The 14955-nt window shown below is 45.8% G+C and overlaps 1 protein-coding gene across 1 annotated transcript in view; it reads right to left on the minus strand.

The window, feature by feature from the left end:
• LOC141129298 (retinol dehydrogenase 14-like) overlaps positions 1 to 14955 on the minus strand; it is a 52296-nt gene that overhangs the window by 17515 nt on the left and 19826 nt on the right. The window contains exons 2-3 of the mRNA XM_073617248.1: positions 8279 to 8518; positions 7569 to 7658 (exon numbers count right to left, since the gene is read on the minus strand). Coding sequence (XP_073473349.1) covers positions 7569 to 7658; positions 8279 to 8518 — 330 coding nt within the window. The remainder of the gene's footprint in view (positions 1 to 7568; positions 7659 to 8278; positions 8519 to 14955) is intronic.

The raw sequence follows: 14955 nt of genomic DNA on the forward strand, positions 1-14955 counted from the left end.
GGCCCACCCACACACTGCAGCAACGCAGTCCTCCGACGCGGAGGACCACGAGGTAGGACTCCTAGCACATACCTGTCGGCCAGGAGGGCCAGCAGGTGGAAAGAAAGAGACCAAGATATATGGCGTCTGTCCTTTAAATACCCCCTCCCAGAATGCACCGCAGGGGACAACCTCTGCCGAGTTACTTCTGAGAAAGAAGAGCACTCATATACTTCAGCTTGTTGCTTTCCAACACCGACCTACGGTGACAACAACACCCGCAGGCACAATGTGGAACTGCATGCAACACAGCCAAACTGGAACAGAGGCTAATTTAACAATAGATTGAATCTGAACTATGTACAGAACAGATGACCCACTAAATTTACATATAAGCGGTAGATTGAAAAAAATCTACCAGCGCTACATACAATCCCCACTACAATAGACGTTGTCCTCAACGTCTGCCAAACATAACTCTCAAGCCTGAGAGTAGGTATTTGAACTTTGAAAACTTGGATGAGAAAGAAGAAAGGCAGTAAGAAATGTTACAGCTTCAAACATTTATACAACATATTCACATCAGTAATGTCACAAAACCCCACTATCTCTCTAGCTGAAAAGCCTAACAGCTTGATAGGAGATCTAGTTGTTCCTGGAAAAAAAACAAAATGTACAAAAATGTACAGTAGCATCACTAAACAATTTAGGAGCAAAGCCTCATTCCCCAGAGAATGACACTTTCTTCCCCACATATTTTCCTTCTAATGAAAATGAACTAAAAGTAACTTGAAAAGTCCATCCCTATTTCGGAGAAAATTATATCTTTTCAGTAAAAGAAAATCCAGCTAGCAAAAGTCTTTGGATATAGAAGTGCTGAGGTGAATAAAGTCTCTTGACCACAGAGTTCTCTAAACCCTGACACTATCTGGCAATATACCCCAAAGTTCCTTTTTTTTTTCTTAGCAGAACAGAAGACAACAGTCTCTTTGCATAATCACCAATGAAACTGGGGATCTGGTGATGTCAGTTTCTTCCCCTGTTTATCCACGGTGGTGATAAAATAAACAATGTCATCTTTTCCAGGTCTGCAAATGACCACCTTGTCAGCATAGATGTGCCGACCATAGTTCCAATGCAGCAAACATCCATTGAAATGTTCATCCATAGTAGTAGAAAACCCAGTTCTCCGGAAAGGTTTTGGCACAGACAAATAGTCCCAAACAGCTTCACTGTACCACAGTTCCCGGTTGGCCTCAATTTCCTGCATAATTTCCTGAGTAACATAGAGAAACTCCAGACCATATTCTGTGGCAACACGTTTGGTGAGCACTCTCTGTAAACGGGCAAGTCTAGGTAAAGCTCTATTTTTCCCCAAACCAGGAGGCACACAAGAATTTGTTGATTTACTCACCATAGATCCAATGGGCATCGGCTCAAACTCAAGCAAACTAGCAACTTTAGACAATGTCTCTTTAGTAGTACTGTGCGGCTCCACACAAGGTGATGTCTTCCCAGAATCCATGGCTATCCATTCTGAGAAAGTAAGGGCAGAAGCAACATCTTCACCCTGAGCCCATAATAGTTCCTGTGACATTGTCTCAAACAAATCATCATCACCGGAGAGATCTGACATGGAATCTATCTTTGAGTCTCTCAACTCCTCTGCTGGCAAATATTTACAAAGAGTCCCAAATATGTTCCCCTTTGATCTCTCACCCGTTTCCTGACGTCGACTTCTCCGGATCCATATATTCCTCCGGCTCCAGTTCGGGTAGTCTCTGGGATAGGCCTCGACCACGGCCGCGGGAAGCCTTCACATATCCCACCTTCCTTGGGACAGGGGCAACGGAGATAGGTAGTAGAAGTAGAAATAAGAGTGATGACCACTGATGAAGCGGTAACAGCGACGTCTCCTTCGGGAACACTCACGGTAGCAGACCAGACCACGGCCTGCTGCTCTCTGTCACGGAACGTCCCACACTCTGCTTGAGTGCTTCCGTCATATACCGCTTCCTAAGTTCTGGAACACGAGTCCAATGGATCTGGCTATAGGAACCCCAAGAACTAGACAACACCAGTCTTGGAGTACATCAGAACTGTTTTTTATTTGAGATATCACACACATTTATACACCAGGCTGACTCAAAGCTAACCTAATTAACATGAGCTAATTATCTCATCCTTTATACAGCCTAGGTGGCTGAGACATGACCTTTCGCCCAGACTTGTGGTCACCGAGCTTCACACAGGAATATAAACACAATAGCTGGAGCTAATTACAATTAACAATACAAACATAACCTAATTAACCTAATTAACATGAGCTCCAATAGGAGTCGTCCCGTCTCCTACATTGTATAGAGGACAATGTGATCAGCTCATTCAATTTACACACATTACCATAAACATCAACACAGGGTTAATTAGAACAAACAACAATGAGTTGAATACCCTTAGAACCTAGACTAAACTTATTTACATTAAACCCATTATAGCTGACATCAGACAGGTGAGTGGAGTTGATGACACCAGCATCTCCTCACAGGATGTGTCCCAACAGTATAATTCAGTCTTATCATTCTAATATGGCATATAACGGGTTCCAGAGTCTGTGTGTTTTGGGGGGACATGGAGCTGAATCCAAAGTAACACCAACCCCAGGGTCCCCAGGCATACAGCTCACAGAGAGCACCATTCCCCCAAATGCTAGGGCCCATAATCGGTGGGCAACAGGCTTGCATACAGTCCTCTCCAACAGCCTCTGTCCCGGCTAGGTCTGTGACACTCTCCAGCAGTAATGACAGCAGTTTCCACTGTGGCGGTCCCTGTAGCCCAGTCCACACGATAAGCACGGCGCGACATGGTAGGTTGCTCCACTGTGAACAAATATTTTCCGCACTGCAAACATTGGACAAATGGACAGAGATGTATGGCCAGTCCTTCACACTTGTGGCAAAGCATGCTCAGCCCTTCAATATCTCCAACAGTGTATAACACAAACCTCCCCTGCGGCTTCAAACGAATGCCGGTATCCATCAGCAGGGTTCCAGTTAGCATAGCACCCGCAGCGGTACTTGTAGGGAACATCTTGGACCCCATAATTGACGGTACCAATGGAAAAGAAGACATGATTGTACTCTGATCCTCTCAACATGATCACGAGGCTTCTCTTCTCCTTTGGCGCCAGACACACACACACGTGTCTCGCGCAGTAACAAGTAGATGTGGCTCCTCCCACTTGTTCCTCTGATCACGTAGCTCCCAGGCTTTTACTTCTCGCCCGCAGCCTACGCAGTCAGAAATGTGATCCTGTAATTTAACCCCTTCTTCTCCTGGAGAAAGTGACAAAGTCCAAAAACCTCTTTTAACATAGACTCCTGGTGAAATACTTCTCAGGGCTGCTTAGGGCAACGGCAAACAATCCCGGACGAGCCCCCACATGTAGCAATAACTCACGGTGGAGCTGCTGATTTAAAGCGGGCTGTTACCGTCACCTTTTTACCTGTAGTTTCACCAATACCAGACTTAGAGTCCACGTTGAGCGTATCATCTGACAATGTAGGCACCAGTCACTTTTGTACTTTTCCAATGCTTTAATGGGAGATAACTGGAAGAAGTAGCAGGAAAGAGGTAGAAGAAGAGTTGCAGGGAATTTCAAATACCTTTTTCTTGGTGTAGCACTAAGGAATTGAAATCTCAGGAATGAATGTATCTTCAGTTCAGGATTAAATCTTTGCCCGCCCGGATAGGTCTCTCTCACTGACCTAGCAGCCGGAGCGCAGCACAAATAGAAAGTCTCTGCCACAGACTTGGGTAGAACAACTGTACGATCCTCTGCCACAGGACGTAGTAGTTTTAGATGAACAGCAACACAATACCAGAACCTTTAAGCCGACCCGGCAGTAGGTTAACTTAAGATGCGTCCTCCAATTGAGCCACCAGGCCCCTCTCCAGACCAGCGCTCCGCATGATCCTTCCATGACGGGTCCTCCCCTGGATTCTTCCCAATTGTCCGGCTTCTTCCCGCAGGACAGACAGCCCAGGACCATCTCTGCAGTAGTTGTAGTATTAGACCCCAGAAAGACTTCTGGGCCCACCCACACGCTGCAGCAACGCAGTCCTCCGGCCCGGAGGACCACGAGGTAGGAATCCTAGCACATACCTGTCGGCCAGGAGGGCCAACAGGTGGAAAGAAAGAGACCAAGAAATATGGCATCTGTCCCTTAAATACCCCCTCCCAGAATGCACCGCAGGGGACAACCTCTGCCGAGTTACTTCTGAGAAAGAAGAGCACTCATATACTTCAGCTTGTTGCTTTCCAACACTGACAATGACACCTGCAGGCACAATGTGGAACTGCACGCAACACAGCCAAACTGGAACAGAGGCTAATTTAACAATAGATTGAATCTGAACTATGTACAGAACAGATGACCCACTAAATTTACATATAAGCGGTAGATTAAAAAAATCTACAAGCGCTACACTACTTTGCTTCTGTCTGTGGGAAACGCCTGAGCAACATCTCAAAGTATCGCAACCTGGTTGAGAAACGCTCTGCATTGGACTGGATCGCCCCCAAATCACTGGGGAAGCGGAGCGGAACCAGACATACCTCTTATAGAGGTAATACTCGAGGCGGGTGCCTGCACAGAGACTGGAGCAGCAGCAGGGACGGCCTGCAACTCAGGTTGTACCGGAGCAGCCACAGTGGGAGATTCCAGGTGAGCCGTGCGACTCAGGAGTGTTTGTAAAGCCATGGCAAACTGATCCATGCGGTGATCCTGGTCATCAAATCTGGAAAAAATATTACCAACAAGTGGATTGACTGTATCTTCTGAATTCATGAGAAATAAGAGCCTTCCATTTAGGAATTAGGCCCTTCCCATTCAGAAATCAGACCCTCCCATTGACAAATCAAACCCTCCCATTGACAAATCAGACCCTCCCATTGACAAATCAAACCCTCCCATTGACAAATCAGACCCTCCCATTGACAAATCAGACCCTCCCATTGACAAATCAAACCCTCCCATTGACAAATCAGACCCTCACATTGACAAATCAAACCCTCCCATTGACAAATCAGACCCTCACATTGACAAATCAAACCCTCCCATTGACAAATCAGACCCTCCCATTGACAAATCAGACCCTCCCATTGACAAATCAAACCCTCCCATTGACAAATCAGACCCTCCCATTTAGGAATTAGACCCCTCCCATTAAGAAATCAGACCACCCCATTGAGAAATCAGGCCCTCCCATTGACAAATCAAACCCTCCCATTTAGGAATAAGACCCTCCTATTGAGAAATAAAACCCTCCCATTAAGAAATCTGATCCTCTCCTTTAGGAATTAGACCCTTCCATTTAGGAATTATGCCCCTCCCATTCAGAAATCAGACCTTCCCATTGACAAATCAAACCCTCCCATTGACAAATCAAACCCTCCCATTTAGAAGTCAGACCTTCTTATTCAGAAATCACACCCTCCCATTCAGAAATCAGACCCTCTCTTTGAGAAATAAGACCCTCCCATTTAGTAATTAGACCCTCCCATTTAGGAATTAGACCCTCCCATTCAGGAATCAGACCCTCCCATTGAGAAATCAGACCCTCCCATTTAGGAAGTAGACTCCTCCCACTGAGAAATCAGACCCTCCCATTGAAAACTCAGACCCTCCCATTGAGAAATGAGACCCTCCCATTTAGGAATCAGACCCTCCCATTGAGAAATGAGACCCTCCTAATTAGGAATTAGACCGTCCCATTGAGAAATTAGACTCTCCCATTTTGGGATCAGACCCTCTCATTGAGAAATTAGACCCTCTCATTTAGGAATTAGACCCCTCCCATTTAGGGATCAGACCCTCTCATTGAGAAATTAGACCCTCCCATTTAGGAATTAGACCCCTCTCATTCAGACTCGGTCAGCAGAGGACATAGAGAAAACAAACAGCTTATTTCTTCAGAGGAACAAGAGGTAGGGATCTGCTTCAAAGTTTGTTAAAGTCCCGGCAGTGGACATCGGTCTCCAGGAGGTGTCAGAGATTTAGAGTTGAATATTATTTTGAAGGTTACTTCAATATGTCTGACATAGAGAAAAGTCATTTTGCTGTGTATGTATTTCTATTCTGAATTCCTATGTCAGTATGTTAGGAGGAGTTATGTATCTTACTATACATCCAACCATATATGGAGAGTGGGTGTTCTTCTCGTACTTTACATACCAGTATAAAGGATACAAGGTTTAGAAGGTTGGTTAGAAAGAGATAAGGAAGGAAGGAACCTAGACTCTGGAAGAATGGAACATCTGATATATATATATATATCTCTCTTTCTCCTTCTGATGATCTGAAGCCATACCTGATGTCACCAGATGTCACTACTCAAGTCTTGTCTTGTTTTGTGAAGAATAAACACCTTTTTCTTAAGTATCCTACAAGCTGAGGGTTCTTCAGTTCTACTATGAAACAAATATCTAACAGGAGGGGGGTGTCTTTTTCACGACCAAAGTGGAGTTACCCTTCAAGCTTCCAGATTCAGATAAGCCCCCCGCCCACAGACCCCCACAGACTACCGGGCAAGGGTTCTGGGGTAGAGGCCCTTGTCCTCATCAACATGGGGACAAGATGCTTTGGGGTGGGGAGGGTGGGGAGGCCCACCCCAAGGCAAGGCACCTGAGGGCATGTGACCTGGTATGGTTGGGGGGGCTCGTTTGCCCCCCCCTTGCCTGGCCTACCAGGCTGCATGCTTGGATAAGGGTCTGTATGGATTTGGGGCGGACCCCACACCTTTTTTTTTTTTTTTTTAAATGGCAAGGGGTTCCCCTTAAAATCCACCCCAGACCCCAAGGGCCTGGTATGGATTGCCTTTTTTTCTAGTTTTTCTATTGCCATCAAGGCTTTTTTTTTTCATGCAGCTGTCAGTGGAGAAGCCCGCTGACAGCTGATAACTCATTCGTTGTTAAGGACGCCACTTCCCGAGCCACTTCTTAACAACCGGCAACTATTCACTGTGCAACTAACACCCTGCTCGGCCCGAACAGTTCACCCATCTCTAGTCATCAGTCTGCTGCAGGCAGGAGGAAGCCTTTCCTCAGTCTCCTCCCTCTCCCCCAGTGACTTTGTCTGGGCTGAAATTATGTCATCAGTGGGCTGCAGGCAGGAGGTAGCGTTTCCTTAGTCTACCCTCCCCCAGTGACTTTGTCTAGGCTGAAATGTAGTCATCAGTCGGCTGCAGGCAGGAGGAAGCTTTTCCTCAGTCTCCTCCCCCTCCCCCAGTGACTTTGCCTAGTCTGAGATGATGTCATCAGTCGGCTGCAGGCAGGAGGAAGCGTTTCTTCAGTCTACCCTCCCCCAGTGACTTTGTCTAGGCTGAAATTTAGTCATCAGTCGGCTGCAGGCAGGAGGAAGCGTTTCCTCAGTCTCCCCTCCCCCAGTGATCAGACTGCAACATTGTAACTTTTAGGAAGTGACAAGGTGAGTGCCGGCAGCAGGGGCTGATCTGTGTCAGACGTTTGTTATTTCTCCCTGGATGGTGGCTGCACAGAGGATGTACGTAGGAAGGATGGCAGGACTTACCCACAAGCAGGTTGGTGAGCAGGAAAGGGCCCAGGTGGTTGGTGGCATAGGTGGCCTCCAGTCCCTCCGATGTTATGGCGCGGGGCATTCCTAGAAGGGAACATCAATCTCTTAATAAGCCGTTTAAGAAAAAATCATAGAAGACTCCAAGCAGATTTCTCATTACACCGACTAGAGATGTGTGTTTTACTCATCATCGCCTCCTTCAGGACACAGTTCAGTTACCAGGCTTAAATATTCCCAGCAATCCCACAACATAGGGGCAGTCTATGGAGACAAGGAAGACCCATCCAATGAGCGGCTCTAATTTCAGGCTACATGCACCCCGTTCATTCTGAGTTCATCCCTCCTCAGTGCATTGCAGGACATGTTCTGCAGATATTCCAATTCAACAAAAGTTGCTTCCTAAGGATCTACTGCACTGGAGGTGTGAGCCTGATTGGCAGGAATTGTTTCCAATGACAGCCCGGGGGACTGATCATGTGATGATTGTAATAGTAGACTAGTAGTAGAATAGTAGTCAGTTGACTGGTATGACCCATCTCTGTGTCTACAGACGCCAATAGAGATCTGCAATACGAGGTCCGGCATAAAGTCCACCAGAATATTGCCCTAAAGTGGAACTCTAAGCCCAAACCAGAGAAAAGAAATGTGTACATTGGAAGGGGGACACCCCACCCTCCCGGGGTCACCGTGCCCTATATCTGTACCTGACACTCCGGCGTTATTCACCAGGATGTCCAGTCTCTTCTCATTGCGTAGTATGCGGTCAGCGAAGGCCCGGACGGAGGACATACTGCTGGTGTCCAGGATCTCCAGGACCACATTCCGGTTCCCCGTCTCCCTCTGGATCTCTTCCAGAGCTTTCTGACCGCGTTCCCGACTGCGACACGCCAAGATGACCCGACCGTTCCTCCGGGCAAAGTCCAAAGCTACGCACTTCCCAATGCCTGAAAACCAATGCAGAGAGTTATTACTGACACTGGGGGGGGGGCACCATGTACAGGACACTGGAGGGATGGGGGCACCATGTACCAGACACTGGGGGGATGGGGCACCATGTACAGGACACTGGGGGGATGGGGGCACCGTGTACAGGACACTGGGGGGATGGGGGCACCATGTACCAGACATTGGGGGGATGGGGGCACCGTGTACAGAACACTGGGGGGATGGGGGCACCATGTACAGGACACTGGGGGGAAGGGGACACTGTGTACAGGACACTGGGGGGGATGGGGGCACCATTTACAGGACACTGGGGGGGGGATGGGGGCACCATTTACAGGACACTGGGGGGGGATGGGGGCACCATTTACAGGACACTGGGGGGGATGGGGGCACCATTTACAGGACACTGGGGGGGATGGGGGCACCATTTACAGGACACTGGGGGGGATGGGGGCACCATTTACAGGACACTGGGGGGGATGGGGGCACCATTTACAGGACACTGGGGGGGGATGGGGGCACCGTGTACAGGATACTGGGGGGGATGAGGGATGTGTGTACCGGACAGTGGGGGGATGTGTGCACCGCGTACCGGACACTGGGGAGATGTGGGTGTATCGGAACCATCCCACACTCCGCTTGAGTGCTTCCGTCAGTCTGAACATAGATATCAGATATTATATTAGCATATTGCAACCAAGAACTAGGCAGTACTCGTTTAGCTGCTAAACTGGAACTCTTTAGTTGTGAGGCTGATCACATTATCATATGCAAACGCAACTTTATATAGAGGTATAATTAACTTTATATAGAGGTATAATTAACACTATAAACATTAAGTTAATTGAACTAGCCACCTAGACAATCGGGGATCTCATTCCAGGTCAGACTTGCCGGCATCGAGCTCACAAAGTACAATACACATTATTACAAGTGTAAACACATCCCCACAGTACTTTGCTAGCAGACAATAGGTGTGTTAATTAGCACAATTAACAATGGGTGAAAGACAGGTGGCCTGATCTGATGAGATTACCATCTCGTCACGGTCCCTACCGTGCCTTGCAGAGGGCCAGGCGTGGTCACACCCCATGTGGCTCTGGGTGGTATTGAACTCATGACTGTCTGTTCTTGCTCCTGTTTCTTTACCTCTGAGCCACACCTCAGGTCTATTCAGCCAGCTTTCCAGCCATGCCTAGTTTATCATGAAGTACTGTGGGCGATACTCTGTACATGTCACTCCTGGATCAGCTGAGGCAGGTTACCTAATTAGCTGGGTATAAATCCCTGTCTCACTCTGAGGGTGTTGTCAGTTCATTTTCTCATGTTTGCCAAGTGTTCCTGTCTTCTGTTGCCGTGTTCCAGTGTTCCAAGACTGACCCCGGCTTCAGACCCCGGCCTTGTTTATCGTTATCCTGACTTCTGGAATCCCTGACTGTGGCTTTACCTCGACTATCCCTTGGATATTCTTGTCAAGCCCCCGTGCACAGATTCACAGCCCAGGTAGCTTATCTCTTTGTTACCTTGGGCTGTGTGTATCTGCAAGGGTGAGCGTACATCTCTGCACCATGGACTCCAACCTAGGTAAGCCCTTACATAATGAACTGACCAACATGGAGGTCTGCAGAGATGTACAAGATGCTCACCTCCCTTGCTCTGCAAGTCTCCAGCCTGGGCCAGACCGTTGCTGAGTTGCAGCAAGAAGTCTTCTTGTTTAAAGGCACAGTACGCCCAACCCTGGAACCTGCATGTCCGGAACCATTTGTTGTGATGCCTGAGAAGTTTGATGGGAATCGTGCATCATTCTTGAACTTTAGGATGGATTGCGAGCTGTTGTTCGCTCTTAAGCCTAGGACCTATGCCTCTGACTTTATAAAGGTTGGCGCATCCATCAACCTGCTCACTGGGCTAATCAAGATATGGGCTTTTAAGCTATTACAGGAGAGGAGTCCAGTCTCGGACAGCTGAGAGGCTTTTATGTTTGCTCTGGACTCTTATATTACAGTTTTTAAGAAAACCAGTGTTCCCAAGTCTGCCCCTAGTTCACGTGGCCTACGGGTACCCAGGGACAGGAATACCCTGTACAGATATGACTCCAGGCCATCCCAGTCTGTGCCAAGTTATGAAGCCCTAACCCCTCTAAACCTAGACACTCCTGAGGTTTTACCCACTCCTACCCTGGATGATGTGGAACCCATGGAGATCGGGTTCATCCGGTCCAAGCTGTCTAAGAGAGAGAGAGCGGAGGAGAGGCTGTGGACTATTGTGGAGTAAGAGGTCACCTTATCTCTCTCTGCCCAACTCGTCCACCTCAGCCAAAGTTTCTGCAAGTGGGTACTACTAGTATCCTTCCTGCCACCCCTGAATCTTTGCCTACTATCCAGCTTGAAGTTCCTGTGCCCCAGTCTGATGTTCCGGAACCTGCTGCACAGTCTGATGTTCCTGTGCCGGTGTCCCCGCTTGAAGTTCCTGTTCCTGTGTCCCCGCTACCTCCTGACTGTACGTATGGTATGCCTCGAATGGCACCTGAGGGCTTTGTCAGTTCATTTTCTCATGTTTGCCAAGTGTTCCTGTCTTCTGTTCCAGTGTTCGGACCCTGGCTTTGTTTATCGTTATCCTGACTTCTGGAATTCTGCGGCTTTACCTCGACTATCCCTTGGCTATTCCTGTCAAGCCCCCCTGCACAGATTCACAGCCCTGGTAGCTTATCTCTTTGTTACCTTGGGCTGTGTGTATCTGCAAGGGTGAGCGTACATCTCTGCACCATGGACTGCAACCTAGGTAAGCCCTTACACATCTGCTTTGAGTTTTCCCAGTGATGAGCAGTCATGGCTGGTAACATGGATGGATCCCGGTCTAGACTCCTAGAGTCTGTGTGTTCTGGGGAGACATGAAATGGAATCAGAAACAAGACCACTCCACGGATCCCCCAGCCATACACCTTCTTGGTCCTCTCCAAAAGCCCCTGTCCCGGCTAGGTCTGTCACAGTGTCACAGTGTGCACCGTGTACTGGACACTGGGGGGTGGCTGCACCGTGTACCGGACACTGGGGAGATGGGGGCACCGTGTACCGGACACTGGGGAGATGGGGGCACCGTGTACTGGACACTGGGGAGATGGGGGCACCGTGTACCAGACACTGGGGAGATGGGGGCACCGTGTACTGGACACTGGGGAGATGGGGGCACCGTGTACCAGACACTGGGGGGATGGGGGCACCGTGTACCGGACACTGGGGGGATGGGGGCACCGTGTACCGGACACTGGGGAGATGGGGGCACCGTGTACCGGACACTGGGGAGATGGGGGCACCGTGTACTGGACACTGGGGAGATGGGGGCACCGTGTACTGGACACTGGGGAGATGGGGGCACCGTGTACCAGACACTGGGGAGATGGGGGCACCGTGTACCAGACACTGGGGAGATGGGGGCACCGTGTACCGGACACTGGGGAGATGGGGGCACCGTGTACTGGACACTGGGGAGATGGGGGCACCGTGTACCGGACACTGGGGAGATGGGGGCACCGTGTACCAGACACTGGGGAAATGGGGGCACCGTGTACAGGACACTGGGGAGATGGGGGCACCGTGTACTGGACACTGGGGAGATGGGGGCACCGTGTACTGGACACTGGGGAGATGGGGGCACCGTGTACCGGACACTGGGGGGATGTGTGAATTATGTACCGGACACTGGGGGGGGTGTTACATAGTTACATAGTAGATGAGGTTGAAAAAAGACACAAGTCCATCAAGTCCAACCTATGTGTGTGATTATATGTCAGTATTACATTATATATCCCTGTATATTGTGTGATTATATGTCATATTACATTATATATCTCTGTATGTTGTGTGATTATATGTCATATTACATTATATATCTCTGTATGTTGTGTGATTATATGTCATATTACATTATATATCTCTGTATGTTGTGTGATTATATGTCATATTACATTATATATCTCTGTATGTTTTGTGATTATATGTCATATTACATTATATATCCTGTATGTTGTGTGATTATATGTCATATTACATTATATATCCTGTATGTTGTGTGATTATATGTCATATTACATTATATATCTCTGTATGTTGTGTGATTATATGTCATATTACATTATATATCCTGTATGTTGTGTGATTATATGTCATATTACATTATATATCTCTGTATGTTGTGTGATTATATGTCATATTACATTGTATATCCCTGTATGTTGTGTGATTATATGTCATATTACATTATATATCTCTGTATGTTGTGTGATTATATGTCATATTACATTATATATCTCTGTATGTTGTGTGATTATATGTCATATTACATTATATATCCTGTATGTTGTGTGATTATATGTCATATTACATTATATATCTCTGTATGTTGTGTGATTATATGTCATATTACATTATATATCCTGTATGTTGTGTGATTATATGTCATATTACATTATATATCCTGTATGTTGTGTGATTATATGTCATATTACATTATATATCTCTGTATGTTGTGTGATTATATGTCATATTACATTATATATCTCTGTATGTTGTGTGATTATATGTCATATTACATTATATATCTCTGTATGTTGTGTGATTATATGTCATATTACATTATATATCTCTGTATGTTGTGTGATTATGTGTCATATTACATTATATATCTCTGTATGTTGTGTGATTATATGTCATATTACATTATATATCTCTGTATGTTGTGTGATTATATGTCATATTACATTATATATCCTGTATGTTGTGTGATTATATGTCATATTACATTATATATCCTGTATGTTGTGTGATTATATGTCATATTACATTATATATCTCTGTATGTTGTGTGATTATATGTCATATTACATTATATATCCTGTATGTTGTGTGATTATATGTCATATTACATTATATATCCTGTATGTTGTGTGATTATATGTCATATTACATTATATATCTCTGTATGTTGTGTGATTATATGTCATATTACATTATATATCTCTGTATGTTGTGTGATTATATGTCATATTACATTATATATCTCTGTATGTTGTGTGATTATATGTCATATTACATTATATATCTCTGTATGTTGTGTGATTATATGTCATATTACATTATATATCTCTGTATGTTGTGTGATTATATGTCATATTACATTATATATCTCTGTATGTTGTGTGATTATATGTCATATTACATTATATATCCTGTATGTTGTGTGATTATATGTCATATTACATTATATATCTCTGTATGTTGTGTGATTATATGTCATATTACATTATATATCTCTGTATGTTGTGTGATTATATGTCATATTACATTATATATCCTGTATGTTGTGTGATTATATGTCATATTACATTATATATCTCTGTATGTTGTGTGATTATATGTCATATTACATTATATATCTCTGTATGTTGTGTGATTATATGTCATATTACATTATATATCCTGTATGTTGTGTGATTATATGTCATATTACATTATATATCTCTGTATGTTGTGGTCGTTCAGGTGATTATCTAATAGTTTCTTGAAACTATCGATGCTCCCCGCTGAGACCACCGCCTGTGGAAGGGAATTCCACATCCTTGCCGCTCTTACAGTAAAGAACCCTCTACATAGTTTAAGGTTAAACCTCTTTTCTTCTAATTGTAATGAGTGGCCACGAGTCTTATTAAACTCTCTTCTGCGAAAAAGTTTTATCCCTATTGTGGGGTCACCAGTCCGGTATTTATATATTGTGGGGTCACCAGTCCGGTATTTGTATATTGTGGGGTCACCAGTCCGGTATTTGTATATTGTGGGGTCACCAGTCCGGTATTTATATATTGTGGGGTCACCAGTCCGGTATTTATATATTGTGGGGTCACCAGTCCGGTATTTATATATTGTGGGGTCACCAGTCCGGTATTTGTATATTGTGGGGTCACCAGTCCTGTATTTATATATTGTGGGGTCACCAGTCCGGTATTTATATATTGTGGGGTCACCAGTCCGGTATTTATATATTGTGGGGTCACCAGTCCGGTATTTATATATTGTGGGGTCACCAGTCCGGTATTTATACAATGAAATCATATCCCCTCTCAAGTGTCTCTTCTCCAGAGAGAATAAGTTCAGAGCTCACAACCTTTCCTCATAACTAAGATCCTCCAGACCCTTTATTAGCTTTGTTGCCCTTCTTTGTACTCGCTCCATTTCCAGTACATCCCTCCTGAGGACTGGTGCCCAGAACTGGACAGCATACTCCAGGTGCGGCCGGACCAGAGTCTTGTAGAGCGGGAGAATTATCGTTTTATCTCTGGAGTTGATCCCTTTTTAATGCCAATATTCTGTTTGCTTTGTTAGCAGCAGCTTGGCATTGCATGTCATTGCTGAGCCTATCATCTACTAGGACCCCCAGGTCCTTT

The sequence above is a fragment of the Aquarana catesbeiana genome, linkage group LG01, assembly GCF_042186555.1.
Source record: "Aquarana catesbeiana isolate 2022-GZ linkage group LG01, ASM4218655v1, whole genome shotgun sequence".
NCBI classification, from domain to species: domain Eukaryota; kingdom Metazoa; phylum Chordata; class Amphibia; order Anura; family Ranidae; genus Aquarana; species Aquarana catesbeiana.